This window comes from Gymnoscopelus braueri (assembly GCF_963280865.1).
Source record: "Gymnoscopelus braueri genome assembly, chromosome: 11".
Lineage (NCBI taxonomy): Eukaryota > Metazoa > Chordata > Actinopteri > Myctophiformes > Myctophidae > Gymnoscopelus > Gymnoscopelus braueri.
Genome location: NC_137613.1, coordinates 18,931,387 through 18,944,938, shown reverse-complemented (window position 1 = coordinate 18,944,938; position 13,552 = coordinate 18,931,387). Strand labels below are relative to the sequence as shown.

General features: G+C 42.6%; 2 protein-coding genes across 2 annotated transcripts in view; both read right to left on the bottom strand.

Moving 5' to 3' along the window:
* carmil1 (capping protein regulator and myosin 1 linker 1) overlaps window positions 1–13,552 on the bottom strand; it is a 361,807-nt gene that overhangs the window by 215,753 nt on the left and 132,502 nt on the right. The window lies entirely within an intron of this gene.
* The window catches only part of LOC308094547 (protein MTSS 1-like), a 70,508-nt gene that overhangs the window by 2,616 nt on the left and 54,340 nt on the right, over window positions 1–13,552 (bottom strand). Inside the window, exons 7-13 of the mRNA XM_080441271.1 lie at window positions 8,293–8,450; window positions 7,643–7,750; window positions 7,179–7,276; window positions 6,028–6,250; window positions 3,011–3,124; window positions 1,987–2,238; window positions 702–869 (exon numbers count right to left, since the gene is read on the bottom strand). Coding sequence (XP_080297397.1) covers window positions 702–869; window positions 1,987–2,238; window positions 3,011–3,124; window positions 6,028–6,250; window positions 7,179–7,276; window positions 7,643–7,750; window positions 8,293–8,450 — 1,121 coding nt within the window. The remainder of the gene's footprint in view (window positions 1–701; window positions 870–1,986; window positions 2,239–3,010; window positions 3,125–6,027; window positions 6,251–7,178; window positions 7,277–7,642; window positions 7,751–8,292; window positions 8,451–13,552) is intronic.

Here is a 13,552-nt window from a genome sequence, read left to right as displayed (position 1 = left end):
ACACACACACACATTTTAACCATTTATTTATGTCCACATAAAGGAGATCATACAAGGACACAAATATATATGCACGCACGCACGCACGCATACACACGCATATACATTATAACTGTAAAATAATGCCACGTGAACCCTAGCTAACGTCCCTGTTCTCGGGGGTAAATTCACCTAAAGCACAACATTATGATAAAGGATAATTCCTTTTAACAGGTCGTTCATGAAAGTCCTTGCGGTCTTGTTTCCAATGAGAACCTGTGAGCAATTGGGGTTAAGAGTCTTGCTCAGGGACAAATTTCATATCATCGGCACATATGCTGGGATAGCCTGGAATCGAACCTGGGGCAACCAGGGCCAGCTGGTTCCCTAGGCGGGCTCACTAACCACTCTACGCTATGGCCGCCCCATGAGCTTGTTGTTTTGGCTATTTTTGTTTAAGACATTAAGGTACACAGGGAAAAAAGGAGCAAACCGAGTGCAGAGCCCTGGGGGACCCCGGTCAATTAAGTATAATAGGGTTTAAGTGGTTAAATGATTTGATAGGGTGAATGAGGTTTAATGCTCTAACTCGTGTTTCAAACAAATGTTCTGTCTTGTCATTTATGTCAACGTCCACTTTTCTTATCATTATTGTTTTTTTATATCGTCAGTTGTCTAGAGTCGGTCTCAAAGTCGCTGCTGAACACGTCACATGATCTCACCTTGGGTGTTGTTGCAGAGCAGGAGGCTCTCGCTCTCTGTGGCTCCTCTCCCGGTGTTGTGACATCACCGCCCTGGTGGCTGCTGGGATCTGTAGTTTCCTTCCTGTCTTTGCTCCTCCTCAGTGTGTTGACCATGGGCTGGTCGTAGGGGCCAGGCTTAGCCCAGTCCTACATTAGTCATTAAAGAAAATAAGTATTTAATCAAGTTTTACCCAAAGTGATTTATGGAACGGCAGATAGTAAGGGTTACAAAAATCACAGACACGGTATTCAGCCAGTGTTTCTGTGAGGCTAGTCTCGCGTAGCCAGACGTATCGAGATCTCCGCCGACCGACACATCTGGAAATATCTAAATTCAATTTAGAGATTAAAAAAAAACAAGGGACATGTGTGCCAAATTTTATGCTTTTTGGAGATTCTTTTGGTGTCTTTTGAGTCAACGGTCAACAGTTTAGGTGGCCATTTTGGATTTTGTCCATAACTCACTTCCTGTTTAAGATTTTTTTGGGCACCCCTTCTAGGATGTTTTAGGATGACCCAAGGGACATGTGTGACACATTTTATACTTTTTGGAGATTCTTTAGTTGTCTTTTGAGTCAATCGACAACACTAGGCGGCCATTTTCAATTTGGTCAATAACTCACTTCCTGTTTCAGATTTTTTTGGGCTCCCCTTCTAGGATGTCTTAGGATGACCCAAAGGACATGTGTGCCACATTTTATGCTTTTTGGAGATTATTTTGGTGTCTTTTGAGTCAACGGTCAACAGTTTAGGTGGCCATTTTGGATTTTGTCCATAACTCACTTCCTGTTTAAGATTTTTTTGGGCACCCCTTCTAGGATGTTTTAGGATGACCCAAGGGACATCTGTATCAAATTTCATGCTTTTATCCGCCGCGTAACGATTTTTCACTTAGTACCCCCTACTAATAATCTTGAACATGTGAGAACTACTGATTTAGAAGGCATTTGTAGAATCTAAGGTCTAAATGGGTTAACCCATGTGCTGCCTCTGGTGAATTCCGCCCCGGCGGAATCAATAAAGGTCTATCTGTGTGGCTGATGGACATCAAACAAAGTGAGAGGAAATAAGACATTAGCCTCAAAGCCTTTCTGAACAGGATGTACAGAAGGTAACATGGCTGGGGCTGGGAGGTCAGGAGACGACCAGAAACGAAGGGAAAGTGATAAGGAAGCAAGGAAAGATGGCAAAAGGAGAGAAAAATAATAAAAGATCAAACAAAAAGTGAATGGAAAAGGAGTGAGAGTATGGCGAGGAAACAAACCTTCCAGGTGGGCACTTTGGAAGAGGGGACCATTCCGGCCCCCAGAGGGCAGAAGGGCGGGAACTCCCCTAATAGGCTGGAGCCCTGACGAGACCACGCCCACATGGGAGAGGTGGGCGAATAGGAAGGCGAGGAGAGGGGGGAGGTGGAGGAGGAGGAAGTGAGGGATGGATGGAGGAGGTGGCCGTCGGGCGACTGCAGCGCCGCTCCGTGCAGATAGGGGGCAACGTGGTGGTCGAAACCATTTGACAACTGAATGGTGAGTGAGGGAGGAAGGAAGGAGAAATCATATTCAAAATCAATGACGTATGGTTTGGACTCAGTGGTTCCCAAACTTTTTTTGGATCAGGGCCCTCTTGATCATCTCGATAAAGCGTTCGCGGCCCACCCAGCTGACCACTTAACACGGCAGTCATTGGCCTGCTGTGTTAAGTGGTCAGGTGGGTGGGCTGCGTGCATTTTAATGATCAATCAACCGATTGTGTTCCGGCTTGGATTAATGGAACTCAGATTTTTTTTCAAAGGTTTTAAAGAAATAAATACCATCACGTTTTGATTACATTAATTTATTTTGTTATATTATTAACCCATTAAGACCTAGATTTCTTTGGCTATTCAAAAATAGCAGATATACAAGCTCATAGCGCGGCACCGAGTGCCGCGCTATGAGCTTGTAGATCTGCTATTTTTGAAAAATCGTGAAAAGAAATATTTTTAGATTTTTTTCCAAAAACTGTTAGGATTTAGATTTTTTTTAAAGAATCGCCTCAGGTCTTAATGGGTTAATAAAAACATAGTGTTTTTTTGGGGGGGCCCACTTGCTAAATCCCTCCCCGGCCCTCAGGTTGGGAATCACTGATGACAGACAATGACAAGGGCATGAAAACGTGGATAATACATGAGTCAATGAAAGGCAGGTCTGTTGACCAGATCAATCAACCCACAGATGAGAGTGCGCCCGCGCGCGTGTGCGTGTGTGTGTGTGTGTGTGTGTGTGCGTGTGTGTGTGTGGACGTGTGTTCACCTGTTCTACACCAGTGGTGGAGTCGGGCTCAGTGTGTGTGGGTGAGGAAGAGGAGCAGTCCTCATTGACAGTCTGAGTGTTGTTAGTGACAGTTGACGAAGGAGAGACGGCGGGCTGCACAGCAGAGCCATGCCGCAGCAGAGCACACACACACACACACACACACACACACACACACACAGACACACACAAATACACACAAAAACACAGGGATTTGTCCAAGCCCAAACACGTGTACGCACAGTCAGACATAATACGAAAGCGCAAAAATACACACACACACACACACACACACAGCATCAGCAGTTTGAATAATGCACAGAGGGCAGCCAAGAAAACGCCACATTAGTGGAAGTAGATGCACCACATGCACAGACAGACAGACAGACAGACAGACAGACAGACAGAGAGACAGACAGACAGAGAAAACAGACGGAGAAAGAAGCAGAAAGAACACATTATGGCTGATAACACACAATTTACAACATAACAATAAAGCACAGCAGAAGCAATAGTGCAAAGCGCAAGAGTTAGCCAGTAAGCATGGTTTGCAAACAATAGGCTAAGCAGCAGCCCTACCACTGTAATCTATACTCCGTAGCACGACGAGTGTGGCTTCCCGAAAATAACTGAAAAAGCACTTCTTGTCGGCAAGCGACACCATTCTGCGATGTAAAAAAAATATGTATAAATTAAGCTTAAGCCTAGAATGGAGACAAGCTTGTTCTGTTAAACGAGGCAGAAGCACTTTCAACAAATTGAAAGGTACGCAAAGAGCTGCGACTGCAACATTAAAAGGCAAACGTTTATGGGGCAGTTTTGCAGAATTATGACCAGTAAAAAAGAAACTATCAAAACTATGGCAGTGCTCCAAAAGACATAAAACTAAAAAAAGAAACCACGAGCCACAGCAAGACTATTTTTTAGAATTAATGCCCATATTGTGATTTTCATTGATTTCTTTTTGCAAGTCAGCTTTTAGATCTTGGCAGATTGTAATACAATAATTTAATATGATAAGAATATAATACATAGACCACTTAATACTTTGTTGTACAACAAATAGCAAAAGTCGCCTTCAAGCTCACAATGTGACACATTATGAGCTTATAGATGTGCTATTATTGTTACAAACGATTTGTTCTGCCTTATTTGTTGCTTTGTGCAGTAATGAAGATAGACAGTACAGTGAGATCAGGTGTTCTTACTGCCCAACAGTTCTTTATTTCTTTTTGAACACCAACTACACAGTAGTGTCAAGAATCTTTAATATAAAAATGATAGAAGCAGTCATGTGATTTATGATTTTTTTTTTAATGATCTAGTCTAGTTATTACTGTGATCCTAATCTAGCAGGCCTAATTTGCAGTCCCAGTTTCTGTGCCCGTGCGGCCCTCCCCGGGGCCCTGACCCTGTGGTTGGTAAACCCCTGTAGGAGACATCAGTGGAGGGAACACAGCTGTCTGTTTCTCTGCCACTAATGACTGCCAGGGTGACTCAGCAGTACACACACACACACACACACACACACACACACACACACACACACACACACACACACACACACACACACACACACACACACACACACACACACACACACACACACACACACACACACACACACACACACACACACACACACACACACAGGAGCTCCCACAGTCAAACACTGCTCCTTGCTAATGAGCACACGGTAACATAGCAACCAGGGAGGGTTCTCTGACCACATAGGTGGAAAGGAGAGTAGAATACAGCGGCTAGGATGGTCTGTGTGTGTGTGTGTGTGTGAGTGTTCACTTGTGTAGCCCTGTGCACCTGTATCCGCATAGCTTTCTGCGCATGTGTACGTGCAGTTGTGCATGTGTGTCTGACAGCGTCTGACAGCGCGCGCTCGTGTGTGTGTGTGCACGTCCGTACACACATTGTGTTCTTGCATTTAACTGATTCACTGCCAATCACGTAGATCTACGCGAACCTATTTAAAGCCGCCACGTGCCAATCGCGTAGATCTACGTGAACTAAAAAAAAATACATATATATTTTTTTCCCAATTTGACCCAAAGACCAAGGAGATATGATTTTTCTAAGATCTAGACTCCTATCCACTTCCTTGTTAACTTAAAACTTAAAAATTCTGTATCTCGGCTCCTGAGTACTTTTTTTTTTCAATGAAAAACTCTGGCACTGGCTAAAAAAAATATGAAAATACCTCTGGCAGTTAATGGGTTAAGAGCATGTGCAACAATGTCTGTGGGTGAAATATAAACAGATCATTATGGATCCTGCTCTATATACTGAATGCAATGTGCACTGGCATTGACCTGGGAGTATTGTGGAGGTACAGGACACTGCAGTTTATATAAAGCAGATGAATATACATTATGCATAAGCAGCTACCTGTGCATTACCATTGGTGCTTCTGTCATGGCCGATGGACTAGGATGTCTACACATACTAGTCTATCAGGACTAGTGTGTCTACAGGGCTGGGCAACATGGACAATCAAATATCATGATATATATCATGATATATATATATATATATATATATATATATATATATATATATATATATATATATATATATATATATATATATATATATATATATATATATTGATGATATTGTAGGGATGACTAATTTGGTGCATCTCTTGTAGATAATTAAGCAATTTTTGTACGCCACCATTGTACAACAAAGTATAACACAGGGTTAAGTGGTTAATCAGACATTAAAAGAAAAATCTCATCATTTCGTTGATATAGTGACATTTAAAAATTATCAATTAAATTATCGATGAGCAACATTAAGTCTGTTATTGGTTCTAAATATCGCTTTCGATATATTTCCGGTTAATTGCCCAGCCCTATGCTAGGTTTCATGTGGTGAACAAGTGCTGACTAACAAAAACACACCGTCGTCGTTCGGCGACCCCACACACGCACGCACACACACACACGCACACACACACGCACACAGGGGTTCAGAGGGCCGGAGCGGTCACAGTGCCGTACCTGCAGGTTTTCGGGAGGCATGGGTGACGGCGACTTGGACTGGTAGGCGTCCTGCGAGATGAAGCCCGAGTCGTGGGAGGAGACGGACGAGAGGCGGGCGGGGGGCTGCTGGGGGAGGGCCGAGGAGGACGAGGAGGAGGTGCGGTAGCGGAAGTGGGACGTCGGCGAGTGGCAGTGGGAGCCGCTGGAGCGAGAGTCGCTGCTGTTGACGCTGTTCAGACTACTGCAGGACGGAGAGAGAGAGAAAGAGAGAGAGAGAGAGTTACCAGCTGCTCAGAAACGCCATCATCAATTGCAATATGGTGATAACCACTTAAGACCTACGTATATACTTAGATAGACCTTTAGCAGTGATTTAGAGGTAGCACAGCAGTTAAAACACAGATACAGGGTAAAAGAAGTACTGTGAGATACAGCTAGGAATAGCAACACAATAGCTAGGAGTCAAAAGAAGGAACAACATCACAAAAACACCATCAGCAATGAACGACAGTAGACCACCACCAAAACAACTAACAAATACACCCAATCACCACATCAACAGAATGCACTGATACCAATACAGTGTCACCAGTACACTTCATAGTACAATGAATAGTGAAAATAGCTGATCTACAGGCTCACAACGTGTCTCAATGCAATGCATTGTGAGCTTGTAGATCTGCTATCTCAGTAATAGTAACCTGGCACCCACAATAGGGGTGCCAGTGACACTATTATACTATGGTATCTTATACCTTATTATGTTGCCTTTATATACTAGAAAGGTATAGAGTGACAGGAAAGTGACACCAGAGAGATGGTGCATGCATGGTGCATGCATGCAACCCAGGTCCAGGGTTGGAAATAAGTGCTTTACTACACTTTTATGTGTACATCCCGGGTTGAAGTTATATTGTGTTGAAACTTGTATTTCTTTGACCAAAATCAAGTCAAAAATCTAAAATCAGAAAGGTCAGGACTGGAGGAATAAGGAAATGTCAGCTCAGCTGTGTGCACTAATGTTTTTCCCAGATTCAGGCTGCAGTACCATCTCTAGTGCACAGGGGGGCAGTAGAGGACAGACAGTGGGACGTGTTGGTTTGGGTGGAAAGTTGAAGTGTGTCAGTTTGCTGTGTTTATGTGCAGCGGGAGCTGCCGTGGTAACCAACCTGCACATGCTGGACTTCCTGGATACAGTGGTGCTCGGTGACGAGGGCGGAGTCTGGTAGGACCAGGTGCACTCAGAGGCCTTGAGGTCAACGATGACCTGGAGAGAGAGAGAGAGAGAGAGAGAGAGAGAGAGAGAGAGAGAGAGAGAGAGAGAGAGAGAGAGAGAGAGAGAGAGAGAGAAAGAGAGATAGGAAGTGAGACACAGTAGTCAAAGGAGAGAGCGTAGGGATATTGTAGAAAAGGAATTAGGAGCGTGAAGGGAAAGGTAGAACAGAGCGAGGCAGAGATGGGAGGGAGAAGAGAGGGAGTGAGACAGAGAGCGAAAGTGAGAGAGGAAACAAAGAAGGGAGAGAGAGACAGAGAGGCAGAATAGATGGGAGAGGAGAGGGAGAGAGGAAGAGAGTGAAATAAAGAGGGGGCAGAGAGAGAGAGTAGAGATAGGACAGACAGAGAGTGTGTGTACCTGTTCACTGGAGGGGGGCAGTTTGTGGGGGTCCATGGTGAGAGCTTTGAGATCATCTGTCAGGGTCTGGAGGTGGGTGATCTCCCCCAACATGGTCATCTCCTCTTCCTAACACACACACGCACGATAATCAGTCATTTTTCATGACAGACGTGGCCAGGGAAAGCAGCATCATGGCTGAGCTCAAATCATCAGACAAACGACATAGGAGAACGTACAGTAAGTACTGTAATAACACAGTGACAAAAGTGCCACCATTTTCAGGGGGTCTACATTACGACTACATGAAATATGTTTTACTTGTTGAGATGTTTATTCTCCTATACGTTTCTGTTCCAACGGTTGGTCTGCACAGTACAATATTCACGTCTTTATTTATCCATTTGTAACTCTGTAAGAGTGTGTACACTATTTAATATAGCGCGAAAACAGAAAAGACACTAGTATAAAGCCAAGAGAGACTCTGGTCAACCATATAGGGTTTAACCCATTTAGACGATTCTAAAAACGCCTTCTAAATCCTGACATACGTTTTCTGAAAAACGCAAAGATCTTTAAAAATAAAGAAATGAAAAAAGGACACAGAGGCGTTCCCGGGCTTGAGAGGTATATAGGTTTAACAGGTCTAAATGTGTAACTCCATCACTGACCACGACGGGCCGCAGCATGGTGACGAAGGTGCAGAAGCGACTCCTCTCCTCCACCAGGGCCTTCCTCACAGCCTGCTTCTCCGTCTCCTCCAGCAGCAGGTACTTATCATTCACATCCTGCATGGCGCTGTCCAGCTGGGGCTGCAGGTCTCCACGGCCTGCAGAGAGAGAGAGACAGAGAGAGACAGAAAGAGAGAGAAACAGACAGACATATACATGCCCACACATTTATACATACATACAGGGGAGTCAGTGAAAAAGACATACAAGGGACAAGCATGTACACACACACACACACACACACACACACACACACACACACACACACACACACACACACACACACACACACACACACACACACACACACACACACACACACACACACACACACACACACACACACACACACACACACACACACACACACACACACACACACACAAAATGGGGAGACAGACACGTGGCAGGTAGCCAGAAAGAGAGTGTTAAGGAGACAGGAGAAAGAGAGAGAGAGGGAAAAGAGAGAAAGAGAGAGAGGGGGGGGGAAGAGAAATATAAACTGATATAAACACAATGCTGTTTACAGTGCGAACCAGTTTGTCCATTTCAAACTTCAAGCTTTCAAAAACAGCAGTCACAGTGTCTCCCCTCCGTCTGGGAAATCCTCATCGCCAAGCATCTCGCCACATGAAAGAAAAACGTCTGAAAATAACAACGGCTTCACCCCCAGTTTGATCTCGGAACAACACAATCAAGAGGGATTAAGGAATATTATATTTCCTGATGTTGTTGTTTCGTCGATGAAAGGGAAAAGAAACAAGACCATTTGCACATATTCTTTCTTTTCTTTCACGACAGGTTCCATCTGTCCTCATGTTACGAGGCAATGAAAAGAAGTATTTTGTTATCGGGGACATTGTGTGCTGTGCAGAACAAAAAAAGAAAAAACATAAAAATAAAAAGAAAACAGACCCCGACTCCTCACACCAGGGCCGAGCGTTTAACAAAATCGTTCGGTAATCTCGTTGGTCTGTGTGTGTGCGTTCCAGAGGGGACATAAACATGCAATTAAGAGTTTTTATTTCTCTGGTGAGAGTTACAGGCTAGTTATGTGGTTGGGTCCAATGGATCGGAGCTCTGTCTCTCTCGCTCTCACATTTCCAGGGAAAATGTTCTACCGAGAGAGACAGAGAGAGAGAGAGAGAGAATTCATTCAAGGGACTATTCTGGTTTTCCACAATATGAATACTATTTCACATTCCGTGCATCTGTCCCTATCGTTCTCAACACTGTGTTCCCCATTCTCTGAACCCATTAAGGTCTGAGGCCGATTCTACAAAATGTCTTCTAAATCCTGACAGTTTTCTGAAAAACTAATGTCAGTAGCTCTCAAACCTTTTCATGTCAAGGACCCCCAGAATTATATGTATTTGGCCACGGACCCCCATCTCAAAAATATTTTGTTCCAGGGACCTCCCAGAAGCAAAAATTTGAGTTTAAAAAGTATATATTTAAAAATATATATTTATATTCAAAGATTAGCAAAAAGGTTTTGTATATCTGCTATTTTTGAATAGTCAACGCTAAAACCTAAAATGACACAGATGCTTCCCCGGTTTTAATGGGTTAATCTCGTTCCAATTCCTTCTTCCCTTCCTCGTTACATTCATAGCAACACGTTCGGATTTCCCTCTTCTTTCTTTATTGCTTTCCGTCTGTTATTCTCTCTGTTTATTCTTCCCTCCGTCATTCACTTATCGCTTCCATAGCAACACGATGAGGGTTCCCTCTTCTCTTTTCCGTCTTCCCCTTCGCTCTGTCAGCCCCCCACCATCGTGGCATCCCTAAGTGACGCTTTGTGAGCTTGTAGATTGGCTATTTTTGAGAATACCAAGAGAATTGGTGTAGAGGGTGAAAATGAGCAGGAAACATGGGAACGTTGTCATTCTTACCGCTCTGCCACCAAAATGTGGACTGCCCTGTCACCATCCATTAAGGGATGCGTAACACTTTCTAAATTGGCCTGAAAAAACATCAACCAGGAGACCACAAGGGGAGGTAAATGTAAATTTCCCATCTCTTTCGTACATATAGTATTTGTATTTGTTGATGACATGTATTATTGTGTTAATTTTGTATGCTATTTTGATTAATTGAATAGATAGGATCACAATGTAAACAAGACCCCATTTGAAACAAGCCATTAGGCTTTCATGGGCTTCTCAGTCCTATTTAGTTGACCTTGTATTTAAACTGTACTTCCATGTGCTTTTTTTCTGCAAACTTCTAAATAAAGTATTCAATCAATCAATCAGTCCCCAGGACATTTTTGTGTTATCCTTTTAAGCTTTAATGTACTGTACCACATGCTGTTTACATTTATGACTAATAAAGTATTAGTACGAGTCGAGTATAGATCCCTTGGGGACCCGGTGAACTTAACCTATTAAGACCTGGGGCGATTCTTTAAAAAAAATTGAAATCCTAAAAAAAATATATATATTTTTTTTTTTTCAAGATTTTTCAAAAATAGCAGATCTACAAGCTCATAGCGCGGCACTCGGTGCCGCGCTATGAGCTTGTATATCTGCTATTTTTGAATAGCCAAAGAAATCTAAAGTGACACAGATGCGTTCCAGGTCTTAATGGGTTAATACATAGGGTTCAAGTGGTTAATTCCATTTAATTCCATTTCGCAGTAATGCAGTGGGACTTCCTGCTTTTCTCTCCCCGTCCCCGACTCGCACCCCTTTCCCTCCATCCATCTCTCATTACGTTCATACCAGTGCAGTGAGAGTTTCCTCTTTGTGGTGTAATGACAGGGCTGTCGCACTGAAGTGGCTCACCCACATCTGAGGCTCCTCAGGGGTCGATGCCGGGTCCTGTTTATTTTGACTTAAATGCTGGAAGCCATCGAGTCCTTTTGTTTTGTCGGCAGGGATAACACGCTCTTGTTTCCAATCATAATAAGTCTCTTTTAATGATACATCAAAACCAGGACTACTTGTTCCAAAGTCAAGGGATATCGCTTTAGTTTTTATTCTTGTTTACTTGTGGTCCCTGTATAATTCAATGGGTAACACGTAGCATTAACATTGCCACGAGAAGAGGTTCAGTTCCCCCTATAGTTCAATGTGTGGGACGTTGCATTAATACTGACACTCTTCGATTTGTGTACCCCCCCGCTAAAATGTACTGTATGCAAGCACTGTAATTTAAAATCAGAGTTCGATTTTCTGGGGGCGTGTGTAGGGAAATCCATGGCTTTGTCTTTGATAGCAGACCCTTCATTTTTATCGCTGGTGGGGAGATAGATACGATAGTATGTTTAATCCCTGCTTCTGGTCAGACTGAAATAAATGTATATACCGTAATTAAGTAGATTTTCTGATATGTTTGATATTATGTCACAATGTAACAATTGAATTTCAAATGTATGTTAACTCATTCACTGCCTCTGACGTAATTGACGTAATTAACCAATACTGCCACTTTTTATTCAAATTTGACCCAAAGACCAAGGAGATATGATTTTTCGAAGATCTAGACTCCCATCCACTTCCTTGTTAACTTAAAACTAAAAAATTCTGTATCTTGGCTCCTGAGTACTTTTTTTTTTTTAAATGAAAAATCTCTGGCAGTGGGCAAACGCGGCCAGCAATAATTCTGGCAGTGAATGAGTTAACCACATTAACTCGCCGTCCCTATTTTGGAAATTCTGAAATAAACTCAACTGAAATAAAAATTTAAACAAGGCTTTAAGAAAAAAAAAATATATATAACTGTATGAAAACTATATGAAACTGTATTATGTGTTTACAAACCTAACTAAAATGTCCTTAGTTTTAGTCTTTGACAATATTTCTTACATAAGCCTATTATTTTTAATCTCGTAGTTCTGTGAATAAAGGGCTTTTTAAATTGTATGTTTTTTTGTTTTGTTTAGTTTTTTCGCCCACATTCAAAACTAATTAAAACTAAACTGAAAACAAAGTCAATACAAAATAATATTAATGAAATGTTTTAATAACCTTGGAGTCAACATAACACTGTTGTTGTTTTCTAGCGCATAGACCTCAAAATCTGACTCACACAAATGAATGAAACTATGAGTCACACGACCAGTGAAATATCTGAGAACATATTTCAGCAGACCAGAGTGGTCTGGAGATGGTTTCAACAGCAGATGTGTGTATGTGTGTGTGCGTGTGTGTGTGTGTGTGTGTGTGTCTGTGTGTGTGTGTGTGTGTGTGTGTGTGTGTGTGTGTGTGTGTGGAGGGGGAGGGCAGTTTGTCACAATGTTGCTAGGGATTTAGCTGACAAGCTTCTGAAAAATTTACAGGAGTTGACAGTTTCCTGGAGGGGTCTTGGTAGGGTTGGACACTGGCTCATGATTTATGTTTCATGTCAACCCCTCTCGCTCTACCTTTAACAAGAAGAAGAAAGACTGCATCTGCCCACACCAACGCCTCATGCTCCAAGCCTCTCCATTCCAGAGTTACTATATGACCGGTTAGGTGCAGTAATTCTGGCCTTGATGACCCAACAGTTACCCATATAAAGCCTACATGTATCATCCCTATTCTGGACATGATGTCATTATAGGCAAAGAGAAACAGAAGGCCTACAAGCTCAAAACACCTCACAACGCAACCCGTCAGCTTGTAGATTGGCTATTTTCAGCGAAGAGTGAAGAGGGAAAAAGGAGGGGATCAAGTACAGACCCCTGTGGGACTCTGGTCAATGATGTATACATGGTTTAAGTTATCAGAAATCTCTTCGAGGCGCTCTATTGACCATTCCACCAAGTTTCATTAAAGTACACCTATCTGCTCTCGATCTTGACCGTGACCGTGACCTATTACGTTTTTGACCCAAAAGTTAATCTTTAATCTGGCCATCAATTTGCTGACAGACAGACAATAATAGTGTCTTGCTCAATTATTATAATGCCCTGAGATATCAGAACACTTTTTTCCACCAAAAATCAGACCTCCAGTTGTTTGAATATTTTCTAAACCATTTTAATAACCCTAAGAGAAACAATGCCTGAACAACAGACAGCAACATATGCGAAAATCTCCATGGATAAAGAAAATGGACTTTAATCAGCCGAAGAAGGTCATCAGTGACCGAAACGTTGCCTCTAATTAAAAAAATGGACTCCTGTACCGTGCCGTTCGGCAGTGTGTGGGCGTGTTATTTTATTATTGATGTGCACTTGTTTGCCTACGCACCTGCACTTTAAGCTTTTATT